This window comes from Egretta garzetta, unplaced genomic scaffold (assembly GCF_000687185.1).
Source record: "Egretta garzetta isolate BGI_Z169 unplaced genomic scaffold, ASM68718v1 scaffold108, whole genome shotgun sequence".
NCBI lineage: Eukaryota > Metazoa > Chordata > Aves > Pelecaniformes > Ardeidae > Egretta > Egretta garzetta.
The window spans coordinates 7315083-7333016 of NW_009260614.1; the positions used below are offsets into that span (position 1 = coordinate 7315083).

Here is a 17934-nt window from a genome sequence, read left to right on the forward strand (position 1 = left end):
GCATCCGCTCCATCCTCCTGTGCGCCCCCCAGCCCCCTTGTGCTCCCCCCTCCGTGGCTTCCAACCCCAAGCCCCCCACCTTGCATGCGGCCCCCGGGCTGCAGGAGCCAGGGCCACGCACCATGGGCACCAAGCAGACCAAGGGTTGCCAGCCGGGCAGCGCTGGGGAGAGCCCCCCGGCCCACCACCGCAAGAAAGTACCCCCCAGGGAAAGGGGGGATTTCCTCGCCTCCCTCGTGGTGAAGTCCGGCGAGAAGTTTGGGAAGGGTGGTGGCAGCAGCTTGCCCCCTTACCACCGGCGGATCTGCATGATCCAGGACATGCTGGTGCTGGTGAAGCAGGGGAAGCAGGAGGAGGCCACCGAGCTGCTGAGGCACCTGCGGCAGGTGAGGATGGGCAGGTTTCTGCTGGGGGGCTGCCTGCTTGCGGTGGGGAAAAGTAGTCTGGGAGGAAAACACATCCTGGTTTCGAAAGCCTGCTAACAAAGAGGGGGGCACACTTGGTTTTTGTGGGTCTAACTTTCGTGGTGTAATTTTGGGGAAGTGGCTGAGGAGCTGCAGGGTGGTCATGGTGCTAGAGATGGGAAAACAACCCCGGGGAGGTGCTTTGCATTGTCTGCAGCGAGGAACCCTGCCGGGTGCATTTTTCTCCCCTTCATTGCTTGCGCTGATAGCTCTGGGCTTTGCAGTATGCACAGCCCACTCAAGGAGGTTCCCACTCAACTTTCAAAAAGTTTGGTGTTTAAAGCAGATCTGTAAAAAGCGCTGAGGCAATTTGAGCCAGCAGCTTTTAAGAATCAGCTCTTTTCTTCCCGGCTCAGAAATGCCAACAGTTGGCAGCTTTGCTTTTTATCTTGTTCTTTTTGACACGCAATCGCTTGGTGGAGTTTTGGTGGTGTTGGCTGGGGCTTGTAGAAATGAGCGTGTGAGACGCTGTGCGAGAGCGGGGAATTAATTGTACGGAGCCTGAGACCTTTCCCCTTGAAAGTCTGTTTGAGCTGGGCATTAGCTGGGAAGCAGCCCTACGGAAGGTTGCTGTGAGCAAACAGAAAGGCAGCTGAGGAGCACTGCTCTGTATCCAGCAAATTAGCATTTAACCTTTTCCACTGATAAACGGTTATAAAAAGACTGAAGTGCTGGGCATTTTTCAAGGCTCTGGGGTAGGTAGGGCTCCGAAAACCAGCAAGTTTTCCATGCAAACTGAAAACAGACCTGTCTCGGAGCTTGATTTTTCTCCCAAGGAGCCTGCAAGGCAACCAGCTGCTTGGCGTAACCAGTTCTACCACCTGGGGAAAAGTTGCTCAGCGCTTCACTGAGCATCGAGAGCTGCTTTCTTGCCCCGTAGATCTGCTCTGTGTCTGTCTGTCCATGTGAGAATGGCTGGTCAAGAGTCTGCATGATTTTTTTTCTTGATTTTTTTTTTTTTTTTTTTTTTTTCCCCCCCCGGTATAGTTTTTCCCCATTTTCTGGTCCTGTTAACTTCTTAGCCAGTGGGTGTGTTGTTTGGGCATGTCCCTGACCCCTTCACCCCCCACTTCCATTTCCCCCATCAGCCAGGGTCCCTCTGCCCAGCTGGTTTACGTGGCTCAGGACTATCTTTGGAGCAGTCCAGCTGAGAAATCCGAACAGTTTCATATGTGTTTGCGTTCCTTCGTAGAAAGCTCTCGCGACTTACTCTCAGCTTTGAGATAAGGTGTTTTTTCTGAGATAAATGTGCCCCCTCCCCGGGAGCTGGGGACTCTTTGGGACAATGACCTCTCTGGGCAGGATCTGTGTGGCCGCGGTGGGTCAAACACGCGGCCGGGAAAACCCTGTGGGGCAGAAGCGGCCATGAGTTGGCCAGCAGATCCATGCCAAAATGTTGCACCCTCTCAGCCCTGCCAAAGCTTTATCGTTGCACCCTCTCAGCTCTGCCAAAGCTTTATCGTTGCACCAGCAGCCCGTTGGAGCTGGCAGAAAGGCAGGTCCTAATTTTAGAAGGTGTTTATATCAAACATCCCCCCAAAAAATAAATCTTTGCGTCTGTGAAGTACCGTGCATCGCTCCCAAGTTCTCTCTGGCTTCAGATACTGGTTTTTTTCTCAGCGATGCTCAGGACCATCCTCTCCCCCTCCGCAGGTCGCCCATGCAGGGTGTGAGAGAGCTGGGACATGTCACTGTGGCTGCCCTAGTGACAAATCTGACTGTGGGGACATCCCATCATCTAAGGCAGAAAAAAAAAGCTAGAAATTAATTTTAAAATGCTGGGGGAAGCGAGGAACCTGTTACAGTCAGATAAGTCTTTGTGAGTGAGTGTTTCTGAAGAGCTTGCTCTGATAAAATATATCTTGGAGTGTCAAAATAGGGAACACTTTGTCCTAGATACTATAATAGACTTGAAGCACATTTTTAATGAGCCGGTATTATTCCTCGCCTCTGGGTAGCGAATGTGGGATGCCCCGCTGAACAAATCCCGAACAAATCCCAATTGTTGTAGTTTGTGATGGGCTGACTTTTGGGAGGTGGTGTTTTGGGGGTGCATCTGTGGCTGCAAGGGATGCTCTGTTCGCTCCCAAGGGTCTGGGGCTCTGAGGTAGTGGGAGTCCTGGGGAGCTGAGCTCCTGCCACATCCCAGCCTAAAAATGCAGATCTGGGGGGGAAGGATGAGCTTTGCCCTGTAGAGAGGGATGGATGGGAGAGCACGGTGGGGTGGGCATCTCTTCTCATGAGCTATTAATACGGCATCCACCGCAGAGGGGCTGAGGCGTTGGTTGGTCCCTGTGATTTCTTAAATGCAATGCTGCTGCTGCTGCAAAACGTGTTTCCCAGCAAACCTAGTGACCTGGTGCCCAGCTCTCTGTTTTGTTTAGTCTTTTTTATTTTTTTATTTTTTTTTTAAATCCCAGCCATTTAGGTCACTGGGAGCCTTTCCACTGACTTCACCAAGCTCTGAGGCCAGCTCAGTGTGTTAGTGAGGGGGCAGGCGACAGCATCCCCGCGATTTGGAGGTGCTCCATCCTTTTTTTTGAGCGTGACGAGCATGTTGCCAGACCTGAGGCTGGCCAGTTTTTCAGCTTTCCTTGATGTGATGTCCTGCCCGACCCACCTCCTGCAAGACAAGGTTTGGGGGGCTTCTCCTGCCTGCCAGGGCCCCCCCAACAGCTGTGTTTGATGATCAGCCAGAGGGCAGGGCAGCAAAACATCATGCCAGAGCATGGGCAGGTCCACGCTGGCACCAACATCCAGCATGGCCTTTTGCGTTTCACCAAATTTACCCATCCTGCTTCCCTCCCCTGAAATGGGAGCGATGCTGTTTTCGTTACAGGTTCTTGTAAGGATTAATTAGTGTTTCTAAGAAGCTTGGAGATTGCAAACAACTACGAAAGCACTAGAATACGAAGCTGTTGTCTTTTTGTTTAAAAAGGTAAAAAATCTGAACAGCAGGCAGGCTTATTTGCTTTGAGGCTGCTCCTCAGAGAGGTCAGAAGCGGTCTGGGCTGCGGCAGCAATTCGATCCTGCTGCTGGCCCACAAAACACCACTTCTGTTGTTGCTGCGCGCAAGGGCTGGCAGCAGCGGCCGTCGGAAAGGGCATGTGCTCCCTTTGCACAGCCAGCCTAATTTAACGACAGGTTCTTCAGCTAGAGATACCGGTTGCTCTTTCCTTCTGCTCTGGTAATGCTGTCAACTGCCTGGAGCCCAAACCCCACGTTGCAAAATTAAAATCCCCTCCCAAAAAAGTGCCATCCGGCTGCCCTCTTTGGATGAGGTATGTTTTCCCATAAGCCACCCTTGCCAGCGCTGCACATTGGATGCTTTTGGCAGTTGAATGCGTTGGAGGATAAGTCAAAATACACTGAAATACTTAATGTTTTATTGAGGCTGGAGTTTGGGGTTGCAAGAAGCTTGCTAGTCGCCTGGATGGAGCCAGTTGCCTTTCAAGGAATTATTCCTTGAGCTGAAGAACTTTGAATTCTGTTTCTCTGCTATAAAGCGACTTCCTAGATTTACCTGGTGGCATCTTCTCTGCTTTCCTGCAAGGAGATGCTGTAGGGCCTCACCTTAAGAGAGGGTGAAAAATGAATTAATTAAGGGTGTCCAGCACTTGGAGAAGCCTGGGATCCTGTACTCCGACCTTACCAGCTGTCATGGGTGGGAGAATTGTGGCTCCCCTGTGCTGATGAATAGCTGTGCCTGTTACCCCCCGTTGCAGAATAGACTAGGCTTTAATCTTACAAAGTGTATCACTTTTTTTTTAAACTTTTTTTTTTTTATGCATTCTAGAGTTTCAGTGGTTAAAGCAGCCAAGTGCTGTCAGTATATTAAATTCTGGGAGTGTCTCTCCTGCTGGGGAGAGGATTTGTAAAACAAAGCATGTTTTCCTCCTCTCCGCTGCCAAACGGATCGTTTTCCCAAGTGAAATGGTGAGGCGCTTCCCAGCACATTACGTTTCACTCGAAGAATTTGCCATTGGTTATGGCTCGACGTGGAGTTTTTGCTGGGCTGTTGCTGCTGCTCCGGTGGAGCTGGGCTGGTGGCAGAAGGGAGGAGGAGGAGGCATCCACCGGCTCCGGGCATCACTTGCATGTGGCAGGAGGTGTACAACAGTTCCAGGAATTAAAAAAAAAAAAAAATTTTGGTTTATTATAGTAAAACCTCCGGGCGGTGAAGGTGGCCAGAAGCCAAATTGCAAGGTCCAAGGTGCGGCAAAGCTTCAGGATTTGTAAGGTGGCTTCTGTGCTCATGCCAGCCTCGCCTGGGCAGTAGCAGAGCATGAAGGGCAGGGGCCAGGGGCCGGGGCCCTGAACGGGGGCAAAGACGCCACGGTAACTCTGATTTGCAGGAAGGGGCTGGGGGCAAATGTGCGCTGATCTGATGAATACTGTGCCTGTTACCCCCCGTTGCAGAATAGACTAGGCTTTAATCTTACAAAGTGTATCACTTTTTTTTTAAACTTTTTTTTTTTTATGCATTCTAGAGTTTCAGTGGTTAAAGCAGCCAAGTGCTGTCAGTATATTAAATTCTGGGAGTGTCTCTCCTGCTGGGGAGAGGATTTGTAAAACAAAGCATGTTTTCCTCCTCTCCGCTGCCAAACGGATCGTTTTCCCAAGTGAAATGGTGAGGCGCTTCCCAGCACATTACGTTTCACTCGAAGAATTTGCCATTGGTTATGGCTCGACGTGGAGTTTTTGCTGGGCTGTTGCTGCTGCTCCGGTGGAGCTGGGCTGGTGGCAGAAGGGAGGAGGAGGAGGCATCCACCGGCTCCGGGCATCACTTGCATGTGGCAGGAGGTGTACAACAGTTCCAGGAATTAAAAAAAAAAAAAAACAAAAAGGTGGGGGGAAGATGGTAAAGTTAATACTTTACCATCTTCCCCCCACCTTTTTGGTTTATTATAGTAAAACCTCCGGGCGGTGAAGGTGGCCAGAAGCCAAATTGCAAGGTCCAAGGTGCGGCAAAGCTTCAGGATTTGTAAGGTGGCTTCTGTGCTCATGCCAGCCTCGCCTGGGCAGTAGCAGAGCATGAAGGGCAGGGGCCAGGGGCCGGGGCCCTGAACGGGGGCAAAGACGCCATGGTAACTCTGATTTGCAGGAAGGGGCTGGGGGCAAATGTGCTCTGATGCCCGAGCCGTGCAGATCCTGCGCCCGCAGCGCAGGCAACTGCCCCTTTGCCCATGGACAGCCTGCGATCCCCATGGTCTGTCCCCCAAATACATCCCTGCCGTGGGTGCAGGCGTCCCCCCACCCTGTCTGAGGCTGACCCCTGGATTTTGCAGCCAGTGGGTGAGGGGAGCAAGGCACGACATGTCCCCACGTCCGCCCCGCTGGGTCCGTGATTAAATGACTGCTACTTCTGAGCAGCTGCCTGGTGCCATGGGGACTGCATGGCGCGGGGATGCTTTGTTAATTAAAAGCTGAGTATCTTCATTGTAAGAGAGGGCTTGGCCAGGGGGAATAGTTTTTTTTTAAAAAAAAAAAAAAAAGGCTAGTGTAGAGACAGTTCACTTTGGGCTCCTGTGGCCCTCTGCCTGCTACACCAGAGCAAAGGGCTGCCTGATAAAATTAAAAAGGAATTCTTAGGGGCAGTCCTTTTGCTTAATTAACATTGGTAAGTGCGTTAAATGACAACTGCTGTAGATGGAGGGCTGTTTGTCCCAGTTCTCCTTGTGCTCTATATCATGCCTGTCCCTATTTTCACCCCCCAGTTCCTCCAGTGCTTGGGATTTTGCACTTTCCAGGGGGCAGGAGCTGTCAGGGAGAGATTGGTGCAGGGCTGTGAAGGCAGCGAGCCATGGCCGATGGCTGGGGTAGCCCGTGAGGGAGCAATGAGCCATCAAAAGGCTGGTAGCCTTCCCAGGGAGGGTAAGTGCTGCTTCTGGGGCTCTCAGAGGGAAATGCAGATGTTTCCAAACCTTCTTGGGAAGTCAGCTCCAGCAGCCCAGAGGTGCTGAGGTGGGGAGGGGAAGGTTTACCTGAGCTCAGACCAGCCTGGCAGCGTTATACCCGGACGGGCTTAGAAAGCGGTCGCTTGTGAAGATGCAATTTGGCCCCTTGGCGTAACGTTGTATGATAGGTAAAAGCTCCTGAACTGCTTCATGGCCCAGTATCAGCCTGGTTTGTGTGTTACACGACGTGCGCTTTCATGGTACACACCGTGGGTCAGGAGTGCTTTCAGGGTTATTTATTTCCCCAAACTATACTTAAAGACAGAGATGGTGTTGCATAGTAGATCCCCATGGAGGTGGCGTTGTCAGGTGAGTTTGAGATGATTGCAGCATCTCTGGCAGCTCATCAGGATGAAGGGGATGTTTTTTGGTGCTGCCTCATTTCAGATTCAAACCTTCTCCCCAAAGCATGCTGGCTCCCGGCTTCGCACCAGCCTCGAAGCACGCGCTTCAGCCCTGCCAATGCCAAAACTGCTTAAACGTCCCTCTTCAGCTGTGTGGTTGGACGTGCTTGTTGACATCTAGAGCAGACCTTGGGGAGCACTGTGGTCTGGCTGATATGATGCAGCTTGGCCGCAGCCTGCGGGCGCCTCGTAGCTGGGCCATGCCACTCTGTGCTTGCTCCTGGCCTCGCGTGCACCAGCCGTGGGGCATCACCCCCGTGGAAACCATCCTGCCACGCCCGGGATGCTGGAGGACCTTCAGCATCGTCTCTGCCATGCAAGTGAAGGGCTAGTCCCTCCTCCTGGGCGCTAAGACCAGCCCATGCATCGGAGGTGACCAGGGCTGGAGTTTCTCGTCGCCCTGCAAGCTGCTGGCAGGAGGGCAGGGTTGAAGAGGTTTGCAGTATCGGGATTGTTTTTTTGCAGAGGGAGTCCCTGGGGACGGGGAGGGGAGCCAAGGCCGGGTGCCTGCAGCGCTGGGCACCTCACAGTGGAAGCTGGGAAAGCTGGTGGGGCCGCTTTGGGATTAGCACTGGTTTCCTCTGGCTTGGGTTGCTGACGAAACCATCAGCACTCCCCACAGTTGTTTTTAACCCTTAAGCCACTGGAGGCGTTGACAGCAAATGAGCGTGCCTGGCAGTGGTGGGGTGTTTTCTGTCCCAAATGGGTGTCTCTGGTCTCCTCGCCATGCTCCCTAACCCTGCCCTGCTGCAAGCTGCTCTCTTGCAGCATCCTTTTTTTCCTTGCTTCCCATCCTGGCTTCTCCTGCTCTTTTTCCTTCCCCTGTGGGATTTGCAGGTGGATGTGTCCTGGTGTCTGCTTGGCATCCAAGCAGCCTGGTTTTAATTAACTCCCTGGAAGGTTGCTGCCGCTGCTCCTCCTAAGGAAAACGTGTCTTTGGGAGATGCTGAGATGCAGGGAGGGAGGGGAAGGACGGTCAGTGCTGGGGAGGGCAGAGGCAGTACATGCTCAGCAGCGTGGGCTCAATCCCAGGAGCCCCCCTGTGCAGCAGTGACGCTCACCCTGCCGCTGGCATGGAGCAGAGCGGGTTTTCTTTTCTAGCTGGGATGTCCCCCCTGGGATTGGGGACACACCGAAGAAATCAGTGCTGCTAGTGGATGCATTAATGCAATACATGTAATGCAGTGGGCAGGCCCTGCTGCAGGGATGGCAGAGGGCGAGATCCGGGTTCATATACCCGCTTGCGTCTGAGGAGCACGTCCTGGATGAGCTCCCACCATGGCCAGCTTCCCAGGGGTCCCCAGCTCAGCCTTTCTGGAAGCGCTGCTGTCTCGGAGGGCTGCGTGCCTGGGGAGGTGGTGGCTCCCACACGTGTTCTAGTTCAGCATCCAGGAGGTGATGCAGCACGGGGCTGCCTCATCTGAAAGGCTCGGAGATGGAACTGCAGGGTCAGACCTTGGGTTCCTTCCTCTGGACCTGCAGAGCTGGGCTGAGCTGAGCTGGGCTGGGCTGTCTGCTGCTGGCCAGGGGCGATGGGCAACTGGCTGCTCCCAAACGGAGAAGGTGTCCTGCCTGTGCCCTCTCTGGAGCCAGAAATCTCCAAGCAGGGAGAGGTTAATGGTCGCGGTTGGCAAGCCCGTCCCTATTCAGCCATCTATCGCTGGCATGCACTTTTTTTTTTTTTTTTCCTTTTTATCTTTCTTCAAACTGCAAACCCCCTGTGTCTGAGGATGTCTCCTCTCTCTTGTAAGCGCGTGGGTGTGATGGCTGTGCGGGGAGAGACCTCCCTGCAGATCCCGGCACTGGGTGTGTGTGGGGTCTCGGGGTCAGGGGTACAGGGGGATACACTTGAAATTCAGTATATTGTGGCTTCTTGGCAGTCTTGGATCAATGATAATATTCAGTGTGTTGGGGGGGTTGGTGGCCATGGCCTCCTGTTAGGTAAGGGAGGTGGTTATATATTAATATTAATTTCATTCTTGTACAAAGAGATAGTGGATTTTTGTAGCATTTAACAACTTCTGCAGATCCCAGCCAAAAGCCTAATGTGATTTAATGCCTAATTCCCTTTCTCTCTTTTGTGTATCTGAGCCTTTCTCTCCTCCAAATTTTGGAGAAAAGACCAGCAAATGGTAAATTTAATCTTGCCTCTAAAAGCAAAAGCAAATTGTCCTTTCTGTTCCTCCCCAAGAGGAAGGTTTTAGCTCCAACTACTCCTGGCTCTGACCTTGCTGCTTTGCGAACAGGAGCTGCTTTGAGCTTTCTGGTTTTCTCAGATCTTTTCAAGACTCTTTACCTTTCAGACTTCGTGTCTTTCAAAGTCACCGACGCTTTCTTTGTGTGAGGGTTTGAGCGCACAGCATTGCCAGCTCTAGGGAGAGCCTTGGACATGTACCAGGGCCGACGGGAGGGAGCTGCCTCCTTTCTCGTGCCTTTGGGTACCTCCAGGGACAGCTCATTCCTTAGGGCCTCTTTATATGACATCTTCCTAGAGGCCTGGCTCTCTTGCCACTACAGAGCAGGGCTCGGGTTTGATATGGGTAGAGGAATTTCTTTACGCGATGTTTCTGGGGTTTGTGTGGATTCCAGCAGCCTGCGCGTCCTTGTTGGCCCGTGGAGGTCTGCTGTCCACAGGCAGTTGATCAGACCACTGCTTTCAGTCCTTTAATGTCCCCTTTGCCTCTGAGGTTGGTTTCGGGGAAATAGCAGCAGCGTTTCCAGGGCTGCTTCACTGCAGACCTGCTCCTGCTTCCCACTGGCGCTGCTCTGCCTGCCCGTCCCTGCCAGCTTTTGCAATGCTTGTGAGTGTGCTCACAGAGGGCAAGTCATTGCGTTCTTGTGTTGCACAAGAGATTATTTCTAAGGCACTGTCCCTAAACTTCTAATAGTAATTGAGATGAAATGAACGTTAATTAGTTAAAGAAGAGCCCAACCAACCAGCCTGCACTCTGAGCAGGACCCTCAGGTGCAGGGAATGGGGGGGTGTTCCTTTGGAGGATGGGGAAGCACGTGCTGGGTTTCTCAGCTCCTTGCTTTACATTTAGCCACAGAAAATGAATGCTGGCTGGGAAAGGAAAAGTGTGCCAGGTAGAGAGAAGGCGAGCCACCAGCATGGGCTGTTGGGTGCAGAGGAGCTCGGCCAAGCTGGCGTGGATGGGGCAAGTGCTGGCCCCTGCCTTCACCCAGTGAGGAGGGATGCTGTGGCACCCAGCCGGGGGAGATGCTGTGGCACCCACCAGGGATGGGACCGCCAGCTACGCAGGAGGTGAGCACCGTTCTGTAAACCTCAGCATGTAAAGCTCACCAAGGCGAGTGAGTGCTGTCTGTCCCTTCCTCCCCCTCCAAAGGGCAATGAGCTCAGAAAACATGATACTAAAAGCCAACAATAATGCCTTTAATGGTTCTCCTGTCTTTATCTCCTGCAGGCAGCAATCTTCTTGGTGCAAAGGCAGACATTCCCCACGTTTGCATGACCAAAGGGCATAAACAAATCTGTGCCTGGGAGCCCCTGGTCCCATGGCTGGGTACCATGCTGGGAAATGCTCCCAGAGCTGACTATGTCTCTGGGGATGCTTAAACTGAGTGCACTCAGGGGATGGCTGGGAGCTGGCAAGCAATTAATTACTATCGCATTTTGCAGAGCTGTTCCTTCGCCCCCATCCTCCCCAAGGCCAGGCAGATCTTGGCACAACAATTAAATCCCAGCAGGGGAAAGCAAAATCTGCTGAGGAAGGAGAGCAGATGTGCCCTCCGCCTTTTGCAGTCTACGGTGGGAAATGGTTATTTTAGCTGGAGATGTGCTGAGGGTTTTTGCTGGGACACCTCTGTCCCCGTTGAGTCCTCAGGTTGGACTCAAGGGATGCAAACCCCAAAAGGTAAAAGAGCACATTGGGGCAGAGCCGCAACCCCTGTGCACAAGGGATGTGTTGTACCTGCTGCAGCATCCACCATGGGTTTTGCTTGTGTTGAATAAGCCCCAGGCCCTGGTCCAGCCTGAGCTCACCGAAATCGGGGTAGGAAAGCACAGATCTCTGCAGAAGCAGGACTCAAACCTGTCTGAACAGCCCATCCTTGATGGCTTCTTCTCTGAAGGTCCCCGTTGACCCATGGTGGCACATTGAACGAAAGGTTCATTAGCTCTGTCTTTCTGGCATTCCTTCATATATTTCCATCTATCCCATCTATTTGGATACAGCTCTCCCCACTCCAGGATTGGAAGAAGAGGGGATTTGGGGGAAATCTCACTCCCAGTGGCTTCTGTGGGCTTTGTGGATGAAGGCAGAGAGCATGAAACAATTTGGGATGCGAGTGTGAATGACCTACATCCATGGTGGTGACTGCAGCCAAAGTCAGCAAGGAGGGAATCTTGATTTAAGCAGCCTGTTTTTGTGGGTAGGACTCTCTTTTTTTTTTTTTTTTTTTTTTTTTTTTGTTCGGTAAGAAAGAGGATGTTTTCCTGTTTGGTTGTAAAAAGCTGCTTCTGTTTGGTGTAATCGGATACTTCCTTTTCCGAGAAAGGAGCCTGGTGGATCTGGGGGCATTTATTTAGGCAGCTGTTTGGCCAGGTGATTAATTTTGTATGTTTTTATTCTGGTGGGAAATGGTGAATTTTGGGTTTACGTGACTGATTTATTTTTTTGTATTTCTGAGTCAAGTTACGTGGAGTTGAAAACAAGGGTTTAAACTGCAGAAAAGAAGTATTTAAATGCTATTTGATCAGTTAATAAAATACGCTGGATATGTAGGGCAGACAAAGGAAACGTCCCCAAACACATTTTACATTTAAAGCTAGTTGATTCATTAACTGAAGTATTTAGGACATAATGAATTACACTTCTGGTCACCATAATTAGTGATCCTGGCCTCTCAGGTTGCAGTTTTACTCACAGGTTGGAAAACAAATGTTTCTCCGTTGTACTCCTGATTTGTTCGTTGACTCGTTGAAGTTGGATATTGAGCTGGACTAGGTGAATTAACTGAAATGCAGTCATTTTCTTTGTCCTTGTGAGCTCTGGGAGGATCCCACCCCTGTAGCTGCCGTACCTCGCTCATCCCCAGTTTGGAGGCACCGGCCAAGGTGGGATCCTCAGAGAAGCATTCAGATTCCCTGGTGCCAGAGAGGGAAGTTACTATGAAAGTCTTCCAGAAAGATTTTACTTTCCAAGCTTCTTCCCTCTGAGCCAAGTACCAAATACCTCTGACCAGATCCCAACTCGGAACAGCCTCTTCTCTACCTAATGGTTAAAAATCTTATGCTGCAAATAAAAACACACAAGCATGGGATAAAACATGGGGAAGACTTAATTTCTTCCCTCAACCCCCGAAACCTACTGACTTTCCTTCAGTGATACATTCCTGTAAGATAGGGGCAAAGTTCTCAGTTCCCTCTGGTATAAATCACTGTGCTGGTTGAGTCTTGGGGTGGGAAGATGGGAAGCTTTTGAAGCACCCTGCAAAAAGTGGAGTTAATTTGCCCCATCTGATGGTCTCATCCATTACCTTCCCAATCAGCATCCCATTTTTCTGTGGGTGTTTTGAGAGGGAAGCCTCATCTCTGCAATTCCCTTCCTTGGCCTGCCTGGCAGCCTTTCATGCAGCAGACAAAAATCAATATATTATGTGTGCCATTACCAACCTGTCAGGCTCTGTGATGGGAATTACAGACTGCCCGCCTGGCGAGAGGGGTGGAGGGCTGCGATTTGTGCAGTCTGAACAGCAGGCTGTGCCTGATAGCTTTGGAGGGGAATTAAGAGCATTCAGTGTGGTCCTGTTTATTGCAGGTACAGAGCCGTGCCGGCTGCCCTCGCCTCCTGTTCTCACCATCGCGGAGCGTGAGGCTGTGCTTTTCGCCCTCTCTTCAGATCACAAGTGTAGCTTTTAATCAAATACCTAAGTGCCCTTAAAAACCCTGAGCATCACCAGCGTGGGTGATGCAAACAGGGTCCTTCTGAGTCTCTGCGGTGTCACTTGCAGCAGGGCTGCGATGTCCATGTTGCAATGGGCTTGGGAAAGACCCTGACCCAAGTGAGCGCTTGACGGACGTAGGTGAAAGCCCTGTTTGTGCCCAAAATGAGAGATGGTGGTGTGTCGAATGCGCTGTGGCCGGTGCTGTTCGGAGGAGGATGGCGTAGCCCCGGCTGGGTCTGCTGTGTTTGGTAAGTCCCTTCATGTCTCGGTTTCCCCAGCTGTAAAGTAGGAGCGTGCTCTGGAACTGCATCTGTCAGGGTGTGCGGGGACCATGTTAGGAAAAGCTCCTCTTCCCTGGGATTTGCTAGTGCAAGCACACTTTAAGTATTCAGCTGAGTTATTTCACCGATTTGGCTTATGCAGGGGTAAAAGGTGTCTTTGAATTGTATATGCACAACATCTGCTTTCTGACCTCTCCTTTTTGAGTATAAAAATCCAGTCCTTTCCATGTGTGGATACCAGAGGAGGCATTTCTTCTCTCTTGCCTTGTTGCTTTCGGATGAGGGTGTCAGCAGCTCTGAGAGCTGCTAGGGCTGCGGGTTGTCCCAGCTTTGAGGCTGCATGCATCTCCGTAAACCTCCTGGGTGTGTCGTAAGCAATGTGGGACTGTGTGTGGGCAGCATCCGGCACAGCGGGTCCCAGCTCCCACGTGGGGAGCAGCTGCTGTAACTGTACCATGAGTTGACTTCCCAGTACGTGGATTAAGTGGATAGGCTGAACTGCAAAAAAGAAATGGCACGTGTGCTCTTTCTGACCTTCTGCATGCACGGCTTGGGGCTGGTTGGTCTTCCCTCTGTTTTCCTTCTCACCCCGTTGCTGGTCCAGAGAAGGAGGGTGGAGAATTTGGCATGGTGCAGGTAACGGGGTCAGCCCCTCTACACCAGTGCAAGGTTTGGCTCTGGTGAACCACTCCGTCCCTGTTCACACAGATGTAAAGTAGTTCTCTGAGATTAACTCCCTGAAGTGTGGTAGGAAGTCTCAGCTTGGGGGGGCTTTCATCTCTTGCCCATCAGCTGTTGTTCTCCACAAACACAAAGGAAATAAATAAGCTAAACTTCTCCTGCAAGCCAGTTTTTAAAAATTCTCTTTTAGTGTTGCCGCCCTGTGAAAATCCACTGTATTTTCTAGAAGGACTCATATTTGCTTATGTGACCTCCCTTTGGAGGAGACAGTGCCGGAGCAAAAATACTGAAGCCTGAAATAATCCCAGAGGCAGGAATAAAGTACCATTCACAGAATCACAGAATCGCAAGGGTTGGAAGGGACCTCGGGAGATTATCTAGTCCAACCCCCCTGCTAAAGCAGGCTCTCCTAGAGCATGTTACACAGGACTTCATCCAGGCGGGCCTTGAATATCTCCAGAGAAGGAGACTCCACAACCTCCCTGGGCAGCCTGTTCCAGTGCTCTGTCACCCTCGAAGTAAAGAAGTTCTTCCTCATATTCAACTGAAACCTCTTATGTTTCAGTTTGCGCCCATTGCCCCTAGTCCTGTCGCAGGACACCACTGCAAACAGACTGCTTCCATCCTCATGACTTCCGCCCTTAGGATATTTGTACGTGTTGATAAGGTCCCCTCTCAGTCTTCTCTTCTTCAGGCTGAAGGTTTAGGTCATTTCACAGCCTGTCTGGGTTGCAGAAGGATGAGAATGGCATCTTGCTGCTGAGCACCACATGCAAAGCCCTGGTGGGACCCAATGCCGACCAAGCTCCATCTCTGGATACTTCATCTCTGATGGACCGGTCCACGAGCCAGCGGGGTACCGCAGGGCTGATTTGCAGCTCAGGCACTCCAGGCTGTGCCGCCGTTAAACTGAACGAAACCGCCTCCAGAGAGAGTTGCACAAAGCAAAAGAAAGAGTTGGCGGAGAAGTTGGTTTTGTGGTTGGGTGCTGAAGTAGGACCTCAGCTTCTGCTCTGTGTGTTTGTGCAATGCACACGTGGAGGCACGCTTTTTGGCCTGACCCAGCTTTTCCCGTTACGGCAGCTAAATGTGGGAACAGAGGCGGTGATACGGCGGGAGCAAGCAGCAGCAGCAGCGGGTTGCAGCAGGTCTGTGGCACGTGGTGAGAGATGTGGCTCTGGTGCCCGACGCTGGTGGGCTGCGCTCAGCCCTGAGCAGAGAAAGCCCTTGGCAGAAAGCCCTTGTGGGCAAGATGAGCTTGGCCAAAAGGGTGTGCAAGGGCTGAGTGCTAATGGGTGAAGAGCAAGGTTTGTATCGCCCTTTGGAAGCAGGCAGACGGGGTCTCATGGCTCCCCTCTTGCAGGAGCTGGGCACTTCGCAGTCTTTGCCTTCATTGCCCCTTCAAAACCCACGTAATGGGGGAAAGCGTCCGTCCCACTCACTTTGTAGAGGGAATGGAGGGGTGGAAAGACTGAGCATCCTCCTGGTAAAAGGAGCATCCCCTGGAGCAGGGGGAGTCCCAAGAACAGGGACGGCAGTGCTCAGAGGTGGCAGAGCTGTGAGGAGGGCTCGGGGCAGCTGCTCTTTATCTCTTTCTGAACGTGTGTGTCGGGGAAGATAAGGGGGGAAAAAAAAAAGGAAAGCGATAACACAAATCAAGTCTGCTTGTCAGCCTGCTGGCCCTCAGAAGCAGGCTTTCCCAACCCTTTCTACTTGTCAGTGGTGATTTTTGGATCAGTCTGTGGCATTTTCTCAGAGAAACAAGGTTTTTTTTCTTCCTGTTTAATGTTTTGCAAAAGGAGTCTTTCCTTCCAGCATGATTCCCTGACGTTTCTTGGGGGGAGGGGGGAAGAAGGTCCCAAGACTCGTTCGGTGTTATTCTGTGTTAAATGCCACCCCAGCCCATTGCGAACGCTGTGGTTTACCCACATCTCTTGTGTGTGAGGCTGTAGGTGTCTGGTTCACCACGGCCTGCTTGCTTCTACTCTTGGAAACCAGCCCAATGACTGTATTAGTCACGTCTCAGTGCTGTCTTGATATTGAAATCAGCTGTTTCATGGCCAATTGAGGAATTTCAGCCCAGGGTTGTGGATGTCTCGGTGGGACTGTAGCAGGGAAGGGAAAGCTCGGCTTGCCGGCAGCCAGGGCTGCACAGTAAGCTCATCCTGGCTTCGCTCTTGCTCAGCTCATCGGCTTGCATCAGGTTTCAGTGATTATTCAGCCCTGTGGTTGTATCTGGAAAACAATATTAAGAAGTTGGTCCTGCATCCTGAAGGCTTCTAGGGTTCTTCTTTCTCTGCTCTTAACTTCAGGAGAAACTGGTGGTCAAAAATATTAGTGTTGGCTGTTTTGAAGATGGAAAATAAATGTTCCTGGCTTGTAATGCCAGAGCTGTGGTGGGAGTTTCAAGCCAAAGACTTTGTTCTAGCACCTGCGGAAATATTCTTTGGCCATAGGATTTCATGGGGTCTAGTTTAGTCTTCCTAGGAAGGCTCAACCACCCGCAGAGAAGGACAAGGGATTAGCAGGGTACTCTGTTACTGCCGGCATTTCAGGCCTCTGCTTCTGGCTGGGGATGCTTCCTGGGGTGGCGTAACATTGCAAGGAAATGGGGAAATAGCCCAGGGTATGGAGACAGAGGCTTTCCTTGCTGGGTGCTTTGCTGATGTTCCTCCAAGGTTTGTGTAAGGGGAGGTTTTGGCTGTCCCTGCAGACAACATGAGCAGAACTCATAGGCAAGTTTCCCAGATATAAAAACCACTCCAGAAATTGGCTCCTTGTAGTGAACAAGCAAATCCCAGCATGAGCCATGGCGACACCTGCCCCAGAGGCTGGTGTATGTTGGACCCCGCTGGTGTGGGCAGCAAGTGTTGGGGGTCAACAGCCAGTTCTGGGGGGTGAAATTCAACAGGGTGCCAGGAATTAGTGGAGGAGGAAGGATCTGCAGTAGGGTGAAGGGAGGAAAAGCCAACAGCATGTACTGATAGCAACCTAAAGCCATTAAGGGTGGGATGGAAGGGCTGATCTGTCTTGCCAGCCATGTGTTGAGGGAGAGATCAGCCCATGCTTGTGCTGGATCATGGTGGCAGAAGATGTGGTTCTTCCAACATGGTGCATGAAGATGTTGGTGTGTGGCTGACAGCCTGGACCTTGCGGGGCTGCAGGTGACAAGAGCCAGCCCATCAGGTGACCTGTGCCTTGGTGCTGGAGGTGCAAGTTACAGGTCTTGGGCAGCTGATCAGCCCTTTGGAGCTGGGATAGCTGCTCTTGATCAACCCTTCAGCTGCATCTTCTGAACTTAGGCCCAGTTGAAGAGAAAGCCTGGAAAGATGTGCTTGAAATAGCATTTCTGCTTAGCACCCATCCACTTCAAGGAGACCTCAACATTCGAGTCCAGTTCAGTGTGGTTTTGAGGGTTTTGCTGGGTTGGGACAAGGTTGGGGGAAGGCTGGGTAGGCAACGTGTTAACTGAAAAATTGCTTTGCTTCTCTGGGGATGAGGACCACAGAGTGTTAAGATGAGGGACCTGAGGATTGCCCTGACATGTGGGATGCTACAAACCTTCATCCCAGAACCGTCCCATGGATCTTCGGGATCTTCTTCCAGTGTCTTCACTGGAAGCGCAGGCTCTTCTATCTGAAAGAAACCAGTGCCAAATAAGACAGAGTGAAGCACTAGCTGTCCTTGCATCCTTTTGTCCCTCACTGTTGCTCTCCAAGAAGAAACCCCCGGAGCCTGTTGGGCACCTCCATCCCTCAGTGGAAACTCCTGCTTTTTGGCTGGTTCCAGATGAGATATTTAATGGTTGAGGCAGTGGTGCCTGTTCTGCGGAAACAGTGACTGCTGGTGCAAAGGCTCTACCTTCCTAATGAGGGCACCCATTTGTGTGGAGCCAGGTGTTTGGGAGATGCAGATCAGCCCCAGGTGGAGGAGGAGAAGGCACGCTGGCGTGCAGGGCACTGCAGACCTCATTCAGTGCAGCTCAGGGGAGCACCTTGAGCCACACCTCACTGCCGGCCCCAGTTTCTTCTTGCATCTTGACCTCTCTGACCATGCTAAACTTGTGAGAACTAAGTGTGCAAGTCCAGGCTTTGATCCTGAGCGCCGGGTGATGGAGCTCAGACATGCTTCCATGCGTGTGAAAACAGAATAGGAGCTGATGCAGAAATCATGATCTCCAGTGTAAACCTTGTCTGGAGCTATCTCCTGCCCTGTTACTGGGACTGACTGGTGGTCCAT

At 51.6% G+C, this 17934-nt stretch overlaps 1 protein-coding gene across 1 annotated transcript in view; it reads left to right on the plus strand.

Annotated features, from left to right (window-relative positions):
• Positions 1–50: 50 nt before the first annotated feature.
• Positions 51–17934, plus strand: part of LRRC75A (leucine rich repeat containing 75A) — a 96439-nt gene continuing 78555 nt past the window's right edge. Inside the window, exon 1 of the mRNA XM_009645147.2 lies at positions 51–386. Coding sequence (XP_009643442.1) covers positions 123–386 — 264 coding nt within the window. The 5' untranslated portion in view covers positions 51–122. The remainder of the gene's footprint in view (positions 387–17934) is intronic.